At 40.7% G+C, this 15,338-nt stretch overlaps 1 protein-coding gene across 1 annotated transcript in view; it reads right to left on the reverse strand.

Annotated features, from left to right (window-relative positions):
- The window catches only part of rnd2 (Rho family GTPase 2), a 32,372-nt gene extending 17,425 nt beyond the window's left edge, over positions 1–14,947 (reverse strand). The window contains exons 1-2 of the mRNA XM_063018652.1: positions 14,700–14,947; positions 10,034–10,121 (exon numbers count right to left, since the gene is read on the reverse strand). Of these exons, the coding sequence (XP_062874722.1) occupies positions 10,034–10,121; positions 14,700–14,801 (190 nt within the window). The 5' untranslated portion in view covers positions 14,802–14,947. The remainder of the gene's footprint in view (positions 1–10,033; positions 10,122–14,699) is intronic.
- Between the last annotated feature and the right edge of the window lie 391 nt (positions 14,948–15,338).

Genomic DNA, 15,338 nt, shown 5'->3' on the forward strand with positions numbered 1-15,338 from the left:
AAAAAAAGTATGTAGAAAAACAGATGGACAGTGAGTGTTGAAACAAGGAGGTGGTTTAATGTTATGGCTGATCAGTGTATTACTGGAATAAATAGAGGCTAATGAGTCTCGAATCAGGCTTGAATATTCTGTGCTTTGAAAGTCTGTGCTTTTAGAATCGACATGCTAGCAGAGCCGCCTTCTGGTCCCAATTGGTTGGATTTCAATGGTCCATATCAAACACAGCTGGTCAAAGCCACACAGACCAGACTAATGTTATTCAACATACCGTACATTTTACAAGAGTGCAGAATGTGACGAGTCTTTTGTCATGTATTAGGAACCCGTTCTGCCTTTAAAATCGCTGACTTCACCTTTAAAGCGAGACTGGTGTTCTGACCGAGAGGTCAATGTAATTCCACCTCAGGACGGACGGATGAAAATGAATAAAGAGCGGGATAGGGTAAAGGAGGAAAGGTGAGGATGGCGATTAGCACTGCAGCGGTATGACAGGGTGAGATTAGAGAGCGAGGGGAAGAGATAGGCGGTGGTGTTACTCTGTTCCTGTGCCACCTTTACAGACATCCCAAGTTGCAAAAACTCATTTCAGGGAGGTACCCACGGACCTCAACCCCGACCCCCCAAGCCCAAAAAAAAAAAAGAAGCTAAAAAACCTCTCGCACACACCAAAGGATATGGGTGATAACAGAACTTTTAGGAGCTGCTAACTGAGCTACTAAGCTAACTGTTCGCATCACAAACACAGTAATGTGTACTACATAGTGCACTAGATAGTGTGAAAGATAATAGATTTATGTTCCCTACATAGTGCACTAGATTGTATATTAGACAAGAATTAATGTTCCTTACTTAGTGCACTAGATAGTGTACTAGATAATAGACTTATGTTTCTTACATAATGCTTTAGGTAGCGTATTAGTTAACGGATTTAGGTTCCCTCTATAGTGCACAAAATTGCATATCAGATCACGTATATTAGAAAATAATTTATGTTCCCTACATAGTGCACCAGATAGTATTTTAGATATGAATTTATGTTCCCTATACGTAGTGCACTAGATAGTGAATTAGACAATTGGTTTATGTTCCCTACACTTACCCAGCTGTTAAACCAAATACACAAATGTCCCTGGCACCATTTGGTCCGGGTGTTTAAATGGGACACAGATGTGCCATGTTTTTGTGTCTTATGCGACAAATCCGACCCCTCATGGCCGTATACAGTTCATCCATGGATGCCCCCAGCTGCTCCTCCTCCCACTGTGTTTTATTTTCACCATCTTGTTTATTCTAATTGCCAGGGGACCAAGTCATTGGCGCCACCTGAAACAAATTCAGCTTTTCATAGTGAGTCGAATTGCTAAATCAGCAATATGAGAGTACGAGTTCTGTAAATACAGTTCTTCGAGTGCCTACACTTTACTCCTGCTAATGAAGTGCTATCCTGCTGTGTGTGTGTGTGTGTGTGTGTGTGTGAATCTCGACAAAGTGCCATAGTAGATTCACAACCTTGCCAAAATGAGTACACACCCACACCCTATCAGCATGTAGTGTAAGCATTCTAATCATGGTTTGGTACAAAAGCAGCATCCAGAAAAGGCTGAGTCTTTTTGATTGGAAGAGATTTGCATATTTCTCCCTCTACAGTGCATAATATCATTAAACGATTCAAGGAATCAGGAGGAATTTCAGTGCATAAAGGCCAAGGGTGCAAGCTTAAGCTGAATGCCCGTGATCTTCGATCCCTTAGACGACACTGCATCAAGAACCGTCACTCAACAATAGCTGATATAACCACATGGGTGAGGGATTACTCTGGCAAACCTTTGTCAAGCACTACAATACAGAGTTATAATTGCAACTGTTACCTAAAACTTAACTGTGCAAAAAAGAAGCCTTATGTTAACTATGTCTAAAAGCAGCGTCAACTTCTCTGGGCTCAGAGGCATCTAGGATGGACCATCACACAGTGGAAACATGTATTGTGGGCAGATGAATCAGCATTCCAGGTCTTTTTTTAGAAAAAATGGACGCTGTGTGTTTCGGACCAAACACGAAAAGGACCATCCAGACTGTTATCAGCGACAAGTCCCAAAAGCCAGGATCTGTCATGGTATGGGGCTGTGTCAGTGCCCTTGGTAAAGGTCATTTACACTTCTGTGATGGCAGCATTAATGCAGAAAAGTACATTGAGATCTTAGAGCAACATGTGCTGCCTTCAAGACGTCATCTTTTCCAGGGACGTCCATGCATTTTTCAACAAGACGATGCAAAACCACATGCGCACACATTACAAAGGCATGACTGCAGTAGAAGAGGGTACGAGTACTGGACTGGCCTGCCTGCAGTCCTGACCTGTCCCCAATAGAGAATGTGTGGAGAATTTTGAAGCGAAAAATGCGACAACGACGAACCCGTACTGTTACACATGTTAAGACGTGTTTGCAGGAAGAATGAGACAAAATAAAAGCTGAAACACTAAATCACTTGGTCTCCTCGGTGCAAAAACGTCTTTTAAGTGTAGTGAAAAGGAATGGCAACATTACAAAGTGGTAAATGCTTTACTGTCCTAACTTTTTTTGGAATGTGGATGTTTATTAATAAATGAAATAAAGTTGACCAGACAAAACATGAAATATCTCAGGTTCATCCTGTCTGCGATCAAATAAAAGTCAAAGTAAATGTAAGAAACTCTGTTTTTTTATTTATTATTTGCATTTTCCATGCTGTCCCAACTTTTTCTGATTTGGGGTTGTAATACTATTTCCTTTTCCTGACATTGTTGATCATGTGTCAAATTTATAATAGCCGCTTATATATTAATTTTGCGACCCAGAAACCGGCTCACATTTGCTCCTACTCAGAAGAAAGAATCATTTTGAGTCATTAAGAGTCATTCTGGGAGCCAAATTTGATGGTGATTCGTGATTCGTGTCTTTGGCAATGGTGTAACAAATCTAACCATGGTTCGAACTACGGGGGGAATGGGGTGGGTCTGACCGTACTAATTCATACTGGGGTCCCCATGAAGAGGTAAAAACAACAGTTTTGGGGTAAGGGGGTTGTTAGTTAGCTAATATGTAAAATTGACCCCCCAACTGTCTGTCTGTCTGTCTGTCTGTCTGTCTGGTAGTTATTAATAATTATTAATGAGCTGTTTCATCAGGATGACATTTGCTTTCCAACAGTTCCAACAACAACTTGAAAACTGACACACACACACACACACACACACACACACACACACACACACACACACGTGTGTGTGTTTGAGCTTATTATCATGCAACATAATCGCTTGCGAACTGTTGTCCTGATTCTCCAGATGGCCAGCACAGTCAGAGAATCACAATAACTCACCACTAAACAGTGCATATACAGTGAAAAGCAAACAAAAAGCTTTTATTCCACCTGTGTACTTTACCCTCACCATGTCCCTGATGTGTGTAACCGACTTATTCAATTTTCTGCTGTGTAATATGGATAAAAATAGCGTTCCATTTAGGCTCGGCAACTTGTAATTACTTTGCAGTTTAAATATTTTTCTTTATGCATTTTCTCCCCTTTTTCTCCTTTTTAGGGCGTCCAATTGCCCGATTGGGTCATGCTTCCTCTCCACCAATGCTGATCCCTGCTCCGATTGAGGAGAACGAAGCTAACCCACGGCCCCTCCGACACGTTGGCAGCAGCCGTATGCATCTTATCACCTACACTTTTGACGAGTGCAGTGCAGCTCAGCTCAGTGTTGTGTACGGAGAGACACACCCTGAGAGCACACTTTTCTCATCTCTGTGCAGGCACCATCAATCAGCCAGCAGAGAGAGACCCCATCCGGCTTAGTCCCGTCCATCCGAACAACAGGCCAATCGTTCATGTGGCCGCTTAGCCTTAGCCGGCAGGCAGAGCTGAGATTCAATACAATGTATTCGAGATCCCAGCTCTGGTTCCAGCGTGTGTTTTTACCGCTGCGCCACCTGAGCGGCCTACTTTGCAGTATCTTTAACTGGTAACATTATCAGTGTGATAATAAAAATATGAGAGTTTGTGAAAATATGAGTGTGTTTTTGGTTTAATGTCTATCTTCCACATCTGTTAAGTGGTAGCAGCCAGGTGAGAAACGGGAAGCCCATGTCAGGGCTCAGGGCTCAGACACAGCTAGGCTTGATCAGTCTGATCGTCTTAGATCACGACCACAATGTTCGTACCATGTTCTGACTTTTAACTTTCTTTGGAGAAAGCATTTCCCAAGACCGTCTACCTTACATGCTCAGTCTAAACTAACAAACACTCAGCACTGTGTTAATCCACCAGCACACTAAAATAGTGCCGAGTCTACGTATCGAAAATCTTGTGTAATGAATAGTTGATGATAGTTGTAGTCTGTTTAGAAGTAACCAGCTGTTGTTCTGTGCTTCCCGTTGCTCACAGAAGAGGTGGAGGCCGAACATACCATTACAGTAACATAGTTTAGTCATTTAATTCATCTAACAATAATGGAGCAAAGAATAAAACAAAGTATGCCTGTCATGCTAAGTAAAGGGTAGAGCAGTGCTTCTCAAAGTGGTTAACATGGTTTTTTTTATCTATCTAATAGAACTTACCTAAAATAGGAAACAACAAAAAAATGTACATTAGCAAATACATTAACAACTGTAGCCAACTTTGCTTAACATGTAATAAAAGTAATAATACAACAGTAAAATAAAGCTGGTAACATTAAATAAAAGAATATTATTATTATTATTATTATTATTATTATTATTACTGGTAATAAAGTGGTAATATTAAGTGAAACATAATTTGTAATTATTATTATTATTATTATTGGTAATAAACTGGTAATATTAAATGAAACACTATTATTATTATTATTATTATTATTATTATTATTATTACTGGTAATAAACTGGTAATATTAAATGAAATTATTATTATTGTTATTATTAATAATAAACTGTAATATTAAATGAAATATTATTATTACTATTATTATTAATAATTAACTGTAATATTAAATGATATATTATTATTACTATTATTATTATTAATAAACTGGTCATATTAAATAAAACAATATTATTATTAGTAGTAGTAGTATTCATGCTTAAAAAATAAAAGTGAAAATAATCAGAATGCAAATAAAAAAAATAAAACTGGTAATATCAATTAAATATTATTATTACGATTTGGTATGATTATTAGGTATGATTACTATTATTACTGGTAATAAACTGGTAATATTAAATGAAACATTATTATTATTATTATTATTACTGGTAATAAACTGGTAATAATAAATGAAATATTATTATTACTATTGTTATTAATAATAAACTTGTAATATTAAATAAAACAATATTATTATTAGTAGTAGTAGTATTTATGCTTAAAATAATAAAAGTAAAAATAATCAGAATACAAATTTAAAAAATAGAATTGGCAAAATGAATTAAATATTATTATTATTATTTGGCATGACTATTATTATTTGGTATGATTATTATTATTATTATTGATGCTTAATGTAATAAAAGTAACAATAATACTAATAATACATGGGAATACAAGGGAAAATAAAACTGGTAATATTAAATAAAATATTATTATTATTGTCATTATTTTTATTAATAGTAGTATTACTATTCATGCTTAACATGTAATAAAAGTAAAACTTATCTGAATACAAGGGAAAAATAAAACTGGTAATATTAAATGAAAACATTTATTATTATTATTATTATTATTATTATTTTATTATTATTATTTTTTATTATTATTATTATTGCATTATGGCCTGTGTGCTAAACCCTAAAGGTAAATGCATAGTCAGGCATTGACACAACAAATAGCTTAGCACAGTTTGAGTTTTTATCATGGACCACTGTACGGTACACATTTCTGCACCTTCTTTCAACAGTTGGTTATAAGGACCAATATGCAAGTGACCAAAGTAAGCAAAAATTGCATCTGAGCCAAAACTGCCCTGAAGACATTATACAGTCTTGAGGGTCCAGTACACAGTGCCAACAGGACCGTCACATGACATATTTGTTTTAGTTTAGGCCAAAATGGCAGGTATCCAAGCATACCTACTTGTTTTAAAATCTACAGAGCACACTTTCCATGAGCCAGAGCAGAAAGATTTATCATTACTGGTGAGAACCACTGGCCAGTCTCAGGAGACCTTTACAAACCATGAGCAAGCATTTTCCCATGAACCAAATAAAACACGAGGAAGAAATGTCTGACAGTATTACAGGGGGAGGAAAAACCCCACTGGTCCTAAATGAGAATGTTATATGCCGCAGTCTCTGTGAAACTTTTAAATGTCAGGAGAAGTGTGTGAGCAGCCTTCCAACTGAACAACTGGTACGCCAAGATTAATTCTGACAAACCATGAACACACTTGAACCATTCCTGAACAACATTTTTGCTTTGTGGCAGGGCGCATTATCCTGCTGAAAGAGGCCACAGCCATCAGGGAATACTGTTTCCATATAAGGGTGTACATGGTCTGCAACGATGCTTAGGTAGGTGGTACATGTCAAAGTAACATCCATTTGGATGGCAGGACCCAGGGTTTGCCAGCAGAACATTGCCCAAAGCATCACACTGCCTCCGCCGGCTTGCCATGTTCCCATGGTGCATCCTGGTGCCATGTGTTCCCCACGTCATGTAAAGAAAACGTGATTCATCAGACCAGGCCACCGTCTTCCATTACTCTGTGGTCCAGTTCCGATGCTCACATGCCCATTGTTGGCGCTTTCAGCATTGGACGGGGTCAGCATGGGCACCCTGACTGGTCTGCGGCTATGCAGCCCCATACACAACAAACTGCGATGCACTGTGTATTCTGACACCTTTCTATCAGAACCAGCATTAACTTCTTCAGCAATCTGAGCTACAGTAGCTCGTCTGTTGGATCGGACCCCACGTGCATCAATGAGCCTTGGCTGCCCATGACCCTGTCGCCGGTTTACCACTGTTCCTTCCTTGGACCAATTTTGATAGATACTGACCACTGCAGACCGGGAACACCCCACAAGAGCTGCAGTTTGAAGATGCTCTGACCCAGTCGTCTAGCCATCACAATTTGGCCCTTGTCAAACTCACTCAAATCCGTACGCTCGCCCATTTTTCCTGCGTCTAACACACCAACTTTGAGGATAAAATGTTCACTTGCTGTCTTTTTATGCTCACTAAACCATTCAGAGTGAGTTCAGTCCTCCAGTTGGAGTTGATTAATTAAAGTGAGGCGGATTGAATATTCCCCATAGCAACTGTACTTAGTGTACTGGTACAAGGATTACACAGCTAAGAGCAAGGCTTAGTCTGAAATTGTGCAAACTGATCCGTAAATGACTGCACACTCATCACGAAACGCTTTGCACTGTAAAGGTAAACAACTTTAATCGACTTCCTGTGATTTCTGACACAGTATGACACACTGTTATTCTGTAAAATAGACAAACATCCTGTATGTCAGGTAAATCAGCAGCAGTCGTTGCTGATGCTGAAATGTTCTTAGCTTAGATTGGTGTTACATATAAAAACATTTAAGAAATAATGTGTCTATAGGATTTCTAATAATATTATCGACCTTTTATTATTCATTATTAATTTATATTATTAGTTTTTCTAGATGCTGAGCTTGAACCCAGTCTTACCGTGAAATCCATCAGCCATTTCTACACACTGTCCATCTTATCAGCTCCACTTACCATATAGAAGCACTTTGTAGTTCTACAATTACTGACTGTAGTCCATCTGTTTCTCTACATACTGTTTAATCCTGCTTTTACCCTGTTCTTCAATGGTCAGGACTCTCCCAGGACCACTACAGAGCAGGTATTATGTAGGTGGTAAGTCATTCACAGCACTGCAGTGATAATGACATGGTGGTGGTGGTGGTTTAAACACCTCACTTTCACTGATGGACTGAATATAGTCCACCAGCCAAAAATATATCCAGCCAACAGTGCCCCGTGGGCAGCGTCCTGTGACCACTGATGAAGGTCTAGAAGATGACCAACTCAAACAGCAGCAATAGATGAGCGATCGTCTCTGACTTTACATCTACAAGGTGGACTGACTAGGTAGGAGTGGACAGTGAGTGGACACGGTATTTATTAAAACTCCAGCAGCGCTGCTGTGTCTGATCCACTCAAACCAGCACAACACACACCACCTAAATAATACCTGCTCTGTGGTGGTCCTGTGGGGGTCCTGACCATTGAAGAACAGAGTGAAAGCAGGCTAAAACAGTATGTAGAGAAACAGATGGACTACAGTCAGTAATTGTAAAACTACAAAGTGCTTCTATATGGTGGATAAGTGGAGCTGATAAAATGGACAGTGAGTGTTCTTGCGCCCTGTCCAGAATATTCCTGCCTTGCGTCCAGTGTTTGCCAGTGGATCTGGGTCTGGCACAACCCTGACCAGGATAAAGTGGAAATCAAATGGGATTTGATTTATTTGATGTTTTACTTGTAATATTTACATTGTGATTTTGTCTGGACTGTTAATGAATGTACACTTTATAAATAGATGTGGTAACATGAGACACGCCCGTTCTATCAATGCCAGCTTAGTCATAGCCACTCATTCACAATGTGGTTGCACTGGCCATGGGAGTGGCCGTCATGAAAACAAACATGCACACATCATACAGTAATAGACATGACATTTCCCAATTTTTGAGTGTGTCTGGGGGAATGTGTGCCTATTCAGGTAACAGAATATCGTAAAATCAGGTACTGAAGTTGGAGGAGAAGATTCTGATTCAGTTGTTCATGCAGATCCAGCTGACCTAGATGAAGGTGAAGAAGCTCCCACCAGTTCACCAAAAGTAAAACCACTACATCAACCAAAATGAGAAAATACCAAAATATACACCTTCATCATGGATGTATCGAATTTCCCATGAGCAAGAAGACAATACCCTTTGTCAACCTTAATACAAGCACAAGACTAATATCATAACCTGTGTTGAGCACAGGGGGTTGAGAACCACTGGTTTACACCATTCCAGCTGATGCTTGTTAGTGTGCATATTGATCTTAGGGATGTGGGCAGCTGCTTGGCCATGAAAACCCACTTTATAATGTTCTTAAAGCACAGATCTTCTGCTAATGTTGTGGTTTACTGTGTAGTGTTGTTCCTTGAAGCTTCCATTATACAATAACACTTGGAGTTAACCAGGAAAGATCTAGCAAGGGCGTACATTTCAGAAACTGACATATGTCAGAGTTGGCATCCTATCACAGTGGCATGTGTAAAGTCAGTGAGCTCTTGAATACGACCCATTCTACTACCAATGTCTGCTTGCGAGATGCCTGATTGTACACACTTTTATCACCACCAAGAACAAGCAAGAGAACTCAACACTAAAAATCCAGAGTTACCATCAATCATCCACAGAGCCAGAACACACTTACACCGATCAGCCATAACATTAAAACATAACATGTTTCTACACTCTACACTACACTGTTCATTTTATCAGCTCCACTTAACGTGTAGGAGCACTTTGTAGTTCTACAATTACTGACTGTAGTCCGTCTGTTTCTCTGCATGCTTTGTTAGCCCCCTTTCATTCTGTTCTTCAATGGTCAGGACTCTCCCAGGACCACTACAGAGCAGGTATTATTTGGGTGGTGGATCATTCTCAGCACTGCAATGACAATGGTATTTAAAAACTCCAGCAGCTCTGCTGTGTCTGATCCACTCATACCAGCACAACACACACTAACACACCACCACCATGTAATTGTAACTGCAGTGCTGAGAATCATCCACCACCTAAATAATACCTGCTCTGTGGTGGTTCTGTGGTGGTCCTGACCATTGAAGAACAGGGTGAAAGCAGGCTAAAAAGGTATGTAGAGAAACAGATGGACCACAGTCAGTAATTGTAGAACTACAACAAACTATATGGTAAATGGAGCTGATAACATGCACAGTGAGTGTAGAACCAGTGAATACTCTCATACAAAAAGAAAGCTTTTGAAAAAAGAATAAATAAATTACTCACCTGATGTGTCCCACATGTTCAGCTCAATCCGATGCTTGTCGATCTCAAAACTTGCTGTGTAGTTCTCAAACACAGTGGGCACATAGTTCTAGAAAAACAACGTGGATGGTTAGGGTAATGTAAGGGCATCACAAATTTAAAAACAAATAAATATGGGATCAGAACTATTTATGGATCAACATATAGACAATATATATGGTCAAGGATTTAATATCATTCCCAATTATTGATTTCAGGCTTTTCAGCCAGAGTCATTGCTAACAGGTGTGTACAATCAAGCAAGCAAACATTGACAGTAGAGTGGGTCATAATTAAGAGCTCATGGACCTTACACATGCTACTGTGATACGATGCCAACTCTGACATAAGATAGTTTGTGGTGTTATTGAATAATGGGAGCATCTAGGAGCATCTAAGGGGGACAGTGGTAGCCTAGTGGGTAGGGCTTTGGACTATCAATCGGAAGAATGTCAATTCAAATCCAGGCTCTGCTATGCAGCCACTGTTGGGTCCTTGAGCAAGGCCCTTAACCCTGTCTGCTCCAGGAGCTCCATACAATGGCTGACCATGCCATCTGACCCCAGCTTCCAAACAAGCTGGAAGATGTGTACTGTACTGTACATGTGTATATGTACAGTATATATGACAAATTAAGGCATTCTATTCCATTCTTGACTGTAATTACCTGTAGGCTACAACTTAAAGGACAAATCATTATGACCAGATGACTGGGTTGAAGTGTCCCCAAAATAGCAAGGGTTCCTCACAGGCTGCTGTTCTGAGGACCATTGGAGGTCTGGGAAGTGCAAAGCCATGAAACACCAGGTTGTTGGGCAACCAATACTCATTGATGCCAGAAGACAAGAAGACTATGGCGACGTATGGAGTATGGAACAACAAGAGTCTAGCGTCAGCATGTGTTAACATTAGTTAAGTGTGACAATTATATACAGTATATATACAGTGTATCACAAAAGTGAGTACACCTCTCACATTTCTGCAAATATTTTATTATATCTTTTCATGGGACAACACTATAGACATGAAACTTGGATATAACTTAGAGTAGTCAGTGTACAGCTTGTATAGCAGTGTAGATTTACTGTCTTCTGAAAATAACTCAACACACAGCCATTAATGTCTAAATAGCTGGCAACATAAGTGAGTACACCCCACAGTGAACATGTCCAAATTGTGCCCAAATGTGTCGTTGTCCCTCCCTGGTGTCATGTGTCAAGGTCCCAGGTGTAAATGGGGAGCAGGGCTGTTAAATTTGGTGTTTTGGGTACAATTCTCTCATACTGGCCACTGGATATTCAACATGGCACCTCATGGCAAAGAACTCTCTGAGGATGTGAGAAATAGAATTGTTGCTCTCCACAAAGATGGCCTGGGCTATGAGAAGATTGCTAACACCCTGAAACTGAGCTACAGCATGGTGGCCAAGGTCATACAGCGGTTTTCCAGGACAGGTTCCACTCGGAACAGGCTTCGCCAGGGTCGACCAAAGAAGTTGAGTCCACGTGTTCGGCGTCATATCCAGAGGTTGGCTTTAAAAAATAGACACATGAGTGCTGCCAGCATTGCTGCAGAAGTTGAAGACGTGGGAGGTCAGCCTGTCAGTGCTCAGACCATACACCGCACACTGCATCAACTCGGTCTGCATGGTCGTCATCCCAGAAGGAAGCTGACGCACAAGAAAGCCCGCAAACAGTTTGCTGAAGACAAGCAGTCCAAGAACATGGATTACTGGAATGCCCTGTGGTCTGACGAGACCAAAATAAACTTGTTTGGCTCAGATGGTGTCCAGCATGTGTGGCGGCGCCCTGGTGAGAAGTACCAAGACAACTGTATCTTGCCTACAGTCAAGCATGGTGGTGGTAGCATCATGGTCTTGGGCTGCATGAGGAAACATGAATTCCAACATGTACTGTGACATTCTGAAACAGAGCATGATCCCCTCCCTTCGAAAACTGGGCCTCATGGCAGTTTTCCAACAGGATAACGACACCAAACACAACCTCCAAGATGACAACTGCCTTGCTGAGGAAGCTGAAGGTAAAGGTGATGGACTAAACCCAACTGAGCACCTGTGGCGCATCCTCAAGTGGAAGGTGGAGGAGTTCAAGGTGTCTAACATCCACCAGCTCCGTGATGTCATCATGGAGGAGTGGAAGAGGATTCCAGTAGCAACCTGTGCAGCTCTGGTGAATTCCATGCCCAGGAGGGTTAAGGCAGTGCTGGATAATAATGGTGGTCACACAAAATATTGACACTTTGGGCACAATTTGGACATGTTCACTGTGGGGTGTACTCACTTATGTTGCCAGCTATTTAGACATTAATGGCTGTGTGTTGAGTTAATTTCAGAAGACAGTAAATCTACACTGCTATACAAGTTGTACACTGACTACTCTAAGTTATATCCAAGTTTCATGTCTATAGTGTTGTCCCATGAAAAGATATAATGAAATATTTGCAGAAATGTGAGGGGTGTACTCACTTTTGTGATACACTGTATATATGTATGATTATTCTTATTATAAATATTCTGCTCTCTAATATCACTCCGGCCGTCTCCACCCGCAACGTACACAATGGGTAAATGTTACAGCCGGCTTCCGAAGTGATGAAGCGTCGCTCCCTACTCCAGTTTGAAGTTCACTTCATTTGAACATTTTCGTTACCTTTGGATTGGAATCTCACTTAAAATGGTGGAATACCCTACGTAGTGCACTTCACAGGAACAACAGGGTTGAATGCAAGGACGGAATAAGGACAGTCTGGGCCCCTGGGCAAAACTGCTTGAAATTGCTTGTCTTAAATTTAAATAATTGCAAAATTGCTAAATTAATTTGTGTCTCTGCGCTTAAGAGAAATTGAACATAATAATTTTGAAACAATACAAATTCAGAAACATTAAGTAAGGGCCTGAATCGCATATTTGTCTGTTATGAAATATGGTAGCTTGCCTGGCAATTTGTAGGTCCCTAGAAAGTCAAGGAGCCATGGTAAACGACTTCTATGGAAGTCAAGGGCCCCAAAGCAGGGGCCCTCGTGATCAAGGGCCCTCTAATGGTATGCCCTGCTCTTCTCTAGGGCCCCCTGGTAGGGGCTCTCATAACCAGGGCCCTCTAAAAATATGCCCCCCTCTTTCCTAGGACCCCTAATAGCCAGAAGTCGAAGTCAGAGCAGTGCCACAACGCCTCATCCATTTTCATAAGGGGCCCAAAAGCATGGCTAGGGGCCCCAAAAGCATGGCTAGGGCCCCCAAGAGGCCCTGGGGTCAAAGTCCCTAATAGTCAGAGGATCCTTAAAATGGAGGGCCCTCGGAAATAAAAATATATTGTATCATAAATGTTGATAGGCATCGCAAAATGTTTTGGGCCAGGGCCCCCCCGGGGCCCCCTGACCTCAAGGGCCCCTGGGCGCTGGCCCCACTGGCCCGGTCAGTAATCCAGCCATGGTTGAATGGAACGCTCCTACAGAATTGGTGCTAATGGTTGAAAGAACCACTTTCTGAACCAATCAGACCTTCTGATTTAATTTGTTAGTAAGAAATGCTGTTATTTGCATTTATTCAGTTTGCGTCACACAGATGATTGTCAATGAAATGCTTGATTTGCTTCTAACGAGTTTGTGTTTTACTTCACAACCGGGAAAAGTTTGGAGGTTTTTAACTATAAGCACAATTACAAAATAACGGATTATATTCCTAATGGGACACACGGTTATAAATTTATTAGCATTTGGAAGAACATAAGCTAAGGTAAGCAGTGGTTATGATTTTTTTTTGCTGTGCTTTGGATTTTGCCCGCTGCGCCATGATTTATCGAGCTTTTGTTTTGCAATGAAAACAAAATGTATCAGTTTAAGCTTTTAACTAGTACCTTCATGTTACGGAAAAATTACATTCATTTGCACAATGAATAAGGAAAGTAAAGGCACTAAGTAAAACGGCAAAATACAGTCGCTAATCTGTTGTTGTTTTTTATCTGAACTTACATATTATTTGTTTATTTCTACGCTACATTTCCAATATATGTTTTGTATATATTATATTGACTCGTGACCTGACTTGGACTCTAGCCTAAAGACTCGTGACTCGACTCGGACTAGTATTTTGTGACTTGTGAACATCTCTGCAATGAAGTAACAAGTCAATATTTGTGTTACTATTGCCTTTCTATCAGCCAGGACAATCATTCATTCATTCATTGTCTGGGTTGTGCTGGAGCCTATCCCAGCTTGCTTTTCAATGGGCGCAAGGCACACAGTAACACCCTGGATGGGGCGTCAGTCCATCGCAGGGCAGACACATATACACACACACATTCACCTATAGGGCAATTTAGTGTCTCCAGTTAACCTGACTGCATGTTTTTGGACTGTGGGAGGAAACCGGAGCTTCCGGAGGAAACCCACGCAGGACCTTCTTTCAGTGAGGCGACAGTGCTACCCACCAAGCCACCGTGCCACCCTGGTGGTAAAACTGACAGCAAATAAATAAATATTTCTAAAAATAATAGCTGGAATTATGTTGGTATATAATAAAGACAATTTCTTAAGTCCTTAAATGCGATGTATTTTTAGGTACATTTAAGGTAACACTTGTTTAATTGTGCCAAGTCTTCAGTGTGGGATGTAACCAAACATGCATCCTTACCTCAGGGTAGCTGTCTTTAGCAAACACGTGCAATAAAGCGGTTTTTCCGCTCTGAGTGTCCCCGACCACCACGATCTTACAGCGACTGATCTGTCCCTCCATCAGCACCGGGGAAAGAGCAGCACTGTCCCAATCGCACTACCCAACACCATGCGCTGACCACGAAGTGACCGAGAAAAAACGTGCAAATAGCTCAGAGATCGCAACTGTCCATGACAATGAGCATTACAATCCTCAGTCAGTCTGTAGTGAGGAGCCGCTCGGTTCCCACGGTGATGCCACGCTCGCTCGCAGTCGCACTCGCTCTCTCTCACCTCTTCAGCATTCAACCGGGCGCATGGCCCGCCTGCGTCACCAAATTTGCATAACCCCGCCCACAGAAACATCAGAGTCCAATCAGAAGCCCGAGCGTCTGTTTATGCCTCGGTTTTTTCTAATTCATAACATTTGCGCAATAAACGTGTCATAAATGTTTTTTTTGTTTTTTTTTAATGACCTTTATTGAACAACAAATATATTACTATCTTCATATTTGTGACAAAATGAACATTCAGTATTTATATCTTTTTTAAATTTAGCAATAGTTTTATTGATTGGGTAACATCTATGCACAATCCTTAGAGTTATTTCCCTCGAGTT

This window comes from Trichomycterus rosablanca, chromosome 22 (genome assembly GCF_030014385.1).
Source record: "Trichomycterus rosablanca isolate fTriRos1 chromosome 22, fTriRos1.hap1, whole genome shotgun sequence".
In the NCBI taxonomy this organism is placed as follows: domain Eukaryota; kingdom Metazoa; phylum Chordata; class Actinopteri; order Siluriformes; family Trichomycteridae; genus Trichomycterus; species Trichomycterus rosablanca.